Source organism: Glycine soja, chromosome 19 (assembly GCF_004193775.1).
Source record: "Glycine soja cultivar W05 chromosome 19, ASM419377v2, whole genome shotgun sequence".
Classification (NCBI taxonomy): domain Eukaryota; kingdom Viridiplantae; phylum Streptophyta; class Magnoliopsida; order Fabales; family Fabaceae; genus Glycine; species Glycine soja.
Window position 1 is genome coordinate 44,887,796 of NC_041020.1, and position 6,162 is coordinate 44,893,957.

The window sequence follows — 6,162 nt, forward strand, 5'->3', positions numbered from 1 at the left end:
TTGTAAGAATGGGACCAAGAAGTGTAAATTATATTATTACATTAAGAAAGGTAACTTACAGCATCCCCACAGCCAGCTACAAACACGAGTCATGTACATATATACCCTGATTATCTTTTTGGGTTACTTTTTTTTTTTTTTTCAATTACTAGCCTATCCCGTTGAAAGTCAGACTGTACTCTTAATTCTAAGAAAAAGAATAAAGATCATTCATACTAAGTTCTTCAGCTGCTTCAAAATTTAATTCATTAACATACTAGTTCCTCTGAAAATTCCTCCACCAGAAAGCCAAAGATAGCAAGCTCAAGCTCCCCAGCCATATTTCTTATATGCTCTATATTTCTCTTCCACTCACTATCCTCTCTAGAGAAGTCATCTTCTATCATCATGTCAATTGTATTAGACTCCACTTCTTTCCACAATTCCAGCCTCTTGCATATCCTGCTTATCACCATGTCCTTATCTTCTAAGGAATCAAGTGCTCTCTCTTCTTCCAAAATGAGATCAGAAACCAGCTTCTTAAAGTCCTCTGGGATTTGCTGTCTGTCATGGACCCTTGACTGGCACAGAGCTTGGAAAATTAGTTTTCTAAAGTCATTTTCTTTGCATGATGCTTGGTTTTTCTCATCATGGCCATCTTCCTCTTCCATAAATGTTTCATCCTCGTCCTCTTCTTGATCCTGCATTCTTTTCTCAAGTTCCACTGGATCCAACTCCGCCAGTTTCTCAAATCTACGAAGCTTATACAATAACTGCTGCTTGGCTCCTGTAAAATTCAGAGCTATTAGAGGCAAATCTTGAATTGATCATAAATTACTTGTGCTATTGATGAAAGAAAAATTCTGGCTCCACAAAATTCATAACCTTATATCATTAACATGCACTGTGGCGGGACTATAGAGTACTATATATGTAGCAAATAAGGCCAACTTTAACCAGATAGTAAAAAAATTGTGGGATTATAGATGACCATGAGAGTGTGTCAAGCATTATTGGTAAGGAAGTTTTCTCAACAACCAAAAAGTAGCATTTGAAACATGATGATAGGAATTTGCTTGTTCAAATGATATCCAACAAATTGAATGGAAAGGTGCCAATTAAGACATATCTCCTAACAAGAAAAATTGTGGGTCACATTTAAAATTTATAAGAAATGGCCTTATATCTATGAGATGTAAGGGATCCACATTAAATGGGAAATGCTGTTGGGATGTTGAGCAAGTGTGATCTTTTAGATGGAACCCACACGGATAGCACGGTTCAAGATCGACACAATCACATCACAACCATCAGCTTTAGCAACAATTAGCCCCCCCTCTCGTTGTATTGTGATTTTGTAACAGACAAGCAACTTTGAAGAAGCGTGTACGATGGTGCGTTGGTGGAAAACGACCACACAACAACAAACAAAAGAAATGGTACAAAAATAAATACTAAGCTGTGTGTGACAACATACTCTGTACAATCGCATAGCTGCACTCCAAATCAAAACCACCCTCCTCCTCTTCCTCTTCTTCTTCATCACCGTTTCCATGCCCTTCGTCGTCGTCCTCGAATGGTGGGTCTAACACACTCACTGGACTGCACTGTTCCTTATCTTCCTCCTCTTCTTCCCCTGATTCGAATTTCTTCAGACTCTCACCTTCATTACTTTCTTTCTCCTATTAAACATCCACAAAAAACTTTCATTAGTATCACTAAAAATATTAAAACTAGTGACAAAATAATATAATTTTTATTAAAATTGTTATAAACATATTATTAATGAGAAAACAAAGACACAATTTTTTATCACTCAATTATGTCTCTAATTCTTTATTTTTTTTTATTGAATACTAACATTATCATGATTTTTTAATGTCAACATTTTTAGACTTTAACAACTCTTTCATAAGTAGATAGTTATTCACTCCTTTTTTGTTGGGGTTATTTGCTACAGGACCCTCTAAGTAATTCAAACAAAATTACAAATGAGAAACTATGTTGTTCTAGTAAATCGAATGTGGGATCTAACGACAGAGAGAGACAGACAGCAAACAAGAGAACAAACAAAAACATAATTTATCTTATCATCTTTTGAGAAAGTAATTTACCGAACAACCAAGCCAGTACTAGAAGTGAAAAACATAATTTGTCACCCTTTAAGAAAGCAATTTACCAAACAACCCACTAGAAAGGAGAGAGAAGATTTGTATGACTGAAACACGATCGAAAAGTACAATTATGAAAAAAATTCAGAAAAACAAAACAAAAACATGAAATTGACATATGTAACCCTCCCCACAGTCCCACAGGCCCTGTTCTTTAACAATTTTCGGAAAGACTGGGCAGCTATGATTGTCACCGAAAAGCAACATTCCGGCTATTACCGACAAAAAACCATAAAGCTTCTCTCACGACTCACGAGTCCTGTTTTTTTCCTCTTCAACTCAGTCACCACAAACCAAACCAGTAATAAAAATAAATAAATATAATAATAATACAATTACCATAAAAAAGACAAACCTCAGTTGGGTGGCGACTCGGCGAGGGAAGCTCCGGCGTGTGGTGGCCGGAGGAAGGGGTGCTGGTTTGAAGAACAAAACGGAACGGGCTTTCGCAGAAGCACGTGGAGTAGTGTTTGTGTATATTGGTTACGAAGTGAATCTTTTCAGAGTAGCCACTACTTGAGGTTTCAATGTCTAGTGATTTATCTTCATTGCTCTCTGACCAAACAGCACTACTACTAGGCCTACCAATATTGTAAGAACACGCAAACCCCACTTCACTCGCATTCGTATTCACATTCCCTGTTTCCTTGCATTTCCCGTTGGCTTTAGAAGCTTTTCTTCGCCCCACAGAGGAATCCCACTTCAAAACATCCTTCACCGAGACCTTAACGCCACCACCACCACACTCTATCTCTCGCCTTTTATGGCTCCGCTGAGTGAGTCTCTTGTATAGTGACCCAAAGAGGCCGAAGGATTGGGCTTTTGTTTTGGGCTTTGAAGTGTGTTTCTGGATCCTGAGAGCGGCTTCTAGAAGCAGAGCAGCGGTTCTAGAAGGGATGTGAAGAAAAATAGGGTTTGGTGATTTGTAAGGGCTTTTGACTGGGGAAGCGAATTCGAAGAGTGGTGATTTTCTGAGGTCTGGAGTGTCTGTGAGGGAGAAAAGACAAGCGCTTTTGCAGAGATTTCTCGGGAAGTTTGCGTTTGGATTGGTTGATTTGCGTTTCTTCACTTGCAAACTCGTCATCGGGGAAGGCCTTTTCATTTGGCTTCGCCTATCGGAAATGTACTTGTTTAGAAGGAACGGCTCTTGATCCTCTTCAAGTAGCTGGTGCAAGTACCTCTGAGCCATAATAATAATGCTATGATGAACAACTAGAGAAAACTAAAACTCTAAGGTTGAAGAGGTTTCAACTCTGTTCACAAGGGAAGTGTGCGAGAAAGGAACCAAATAAAAGAAACAAGTAATGAGGAGTCTCTCTTCTTTGATTCAAATGAAGATGGGTTATAATATCGAGGCGAGAGAGTGATGAACTGGTTTGGTCATAAACGAATTATTGTAAAATAATGGGACACCGAATATAAATTAAAATTGTAGGTGTGTTTGAGTCCTAAAATCTATACTGGGAAGCTCAAATTAGGAGTATAGGGGGACGATTCTATAACTCATTTCAATTTCAATACACTAGACACGTACAATGCTGCTAGATCGTATATATGCATATAATGCAATAGTGTATAGTACTATATATTTTTAGATATTTATTAGGCTCCTTTTGTTTTTGTTACAGCTGTGTGTGGCGGCTTTTTTACTAAGTGAGTGTATTTTTAACGATTTTTTCTAATTGGGAGTAATTTTGAAATTATTTTCCAAGAGAAGATAAGTAGTGAAATTTTTTTAATATTTGGTTTCAAATTTTATTTTTTAAAATTTAAATATTTAAAATAAAAAAAAATTCAAAAAAAAAAATTAAATTTCATTAAGTTATTTTTATATTTCATTTTAAAAAAATTGCATAACATTATTAAAAAAATTATCTAAATTTTAAATATACAAGAATATATTAAATAAAAAATTAATAAAATATAATATATTTTAAATAAAAAAACATTAAAAATATATATAACATATTAAATAAAATCATAAAAAATATACAATATATTAAATAAAACTAATAACAAGTAAAATTATAATTATTTATTAAATATTTAAATAAATAAAATTGTTTATAATTTTTAAAAAATTGAAAAAAAAGAAAAAAAAACATGGAATAAAACAAAACAAAATTACGAGACTTTAAAGTTGTAATCCTAAAAAAAGAATTTAAAATTGTAAAAGAAAAAAAATATAAAAAATAAATTACGAATTTAAAGTTATAAAATAAATTACGATTAAAGTCCTAAAATTATTTAGGATTTCAGTTAAAAAAATTAAAATTATAATAGATATTACTACTTTTATCTTAAAAATCGTAACACAACTTACCTCTTTTTTAAAAAATAATTTAAAATTATCCCATTTGAAAAAAAAATAGCCCTTATTAAAAAAGCGGTGTGTCTAGTGTATTATTTTACGATGGAATAGGGAAGGGTAGTCCCCCCAGTAACAAGTAACAACAGTACTTGAGTGAGGAGACCAGATGTTGCATATTTTGTCCAAGCTCTCTCTGAGATAACGCCACGTAGCTCTCACTTCCCTTTCCCGATACCTGCAACTGGATCCTTTTTAATTTTTTCGTCCCTCAAAATAATTTCTATATTACAAACCTCACCAGCAATTGTCATTTTTTGGTAAATAAACTATGTCTCGGATTTTATTTTTGCGCCGAAAGCGCTCAGCACAAATTAATTGTGATAATATAGTTATTAAAAAATGAAAGTCTAATTAATTGTGATAATAGTTATTTATTTGAGGGATATATATATATATGTTTAACCAGCTGCGTTGCGTATTTGACTCGCGATGACAACTTACCCAGCAGAACACATGTGGGTTGTCCGTATTATTGTTAAATTTTCGTTGTTTTGATATTGAAAATTTTCTACTAGTTTACTACCCACCCAATCTCAGCCATATATGAAACTCACACATCAACGTCATGTTCTATTAATTGCATCCAAGTTATTGTTTTATATGTAAGTAAAGACAACGCATGCATCAGTAAGCCCACTACCGCACTTCTTAGACCAAGATATTTCAGCCACATGTATCCAATGTTCCTCCACCTCCCTATCAATGGTGTTTTCTTTCTCAAGAACCTATGAACCCCTCCCCTCCCCTCTACGTGGTAATGGCAATTTAGACATTCAATTTTCCATCAACTGTGATTCAAGAACCTATGAAATTTTGAGAACAGTACATTAATCAATAAGTGGGGTGACAAATGAAATTATTCTTTTTTATTTCTTCTTCTTCCTCACGTTTAGCAAATGAAAATATCATTACTAATCATAATTATTTTAAAGCGATGGACCGAGAGTCAGCCATAATAAATATGGTAATATGAGATCGATATTGAGAGACGAGACAAAGTCGTGGCACATACAGAAAGGAAAACGACAAAAGGGTTTGGGGATGGAGGCGAGGAAGATGCTTGTCTTATTTTGTGTAACATACACACTTCCACACAGCCAAGAACCGGATCTTGACCTTCTCAGTCCAATGCAATAACTAAAACTCTTTCCTTCTCTCTATATTTCCACATTTGATATCATAATCTTTTTCATTAGCTTCTACGTTAAAAATGATGGCTAGATCTCGAATCGTTAATTTTTTAGAGTGTAATGCGGATCCTTTCCTTTTGTCAATTAAGCCCGTCTGGTCCTTTTCTATTTCCACTTACTCCACCTTTAATTTAAATTTCAAAAAAACATGCCCCAGTTGTTTTGGTTTTTTTTTTTTTTTTTTATACACAAGCCCTTGGTAAATTCTCCAACCTTTGAGAATTGTCTAGAGTACCACACTTTTATATCTCTGTTTTTGCACTGTTAAAACAAAAAATACACAGGGTTTGTCTCGCCTAGGGAGGAGTGACGCGTGACCCACTCGATTTTATGGTCTCAGAATTTTCGCTCACTTTTTGTGTAAAGCCTTTGCCTTCCAACTTTCAAACTCCAGTGTCTTTATTTTTATTTTTAGAGATAGAAAGAGAGAAAGTGCGTGTCTGGTTGATTT

The 6,162-nt window shown here is 34.5% G+C and overlaps 1 protein-coding gene across 1 annotated transcript; it reads right to left on the minus strand.

Moving 5' to 3' along the window:
- Positions 1 to 3,669, minus strand: LOC114399018. The gene is made up of 3 exons (XM_028361113.1): positions 2,506 to 3,669; positions 1,457 to 1,661; positions 1 to 766 (listed from the first exon to the last, which is right to left on the minus strand). Exons 1-3 carry the CDS (start codon positions 3,337 to 3,339, stop codon positions 249 to 251), a joined length of 1,557 nt encoding a protein of 518 aa, XP_028216914.1. The 5' UTR covers positions 3,340 to 3,669; the 3' UTR covers positions 1 to 248.
- Positions 3,670 to 6,162: the final 2,493 nt, after the last annotated feature.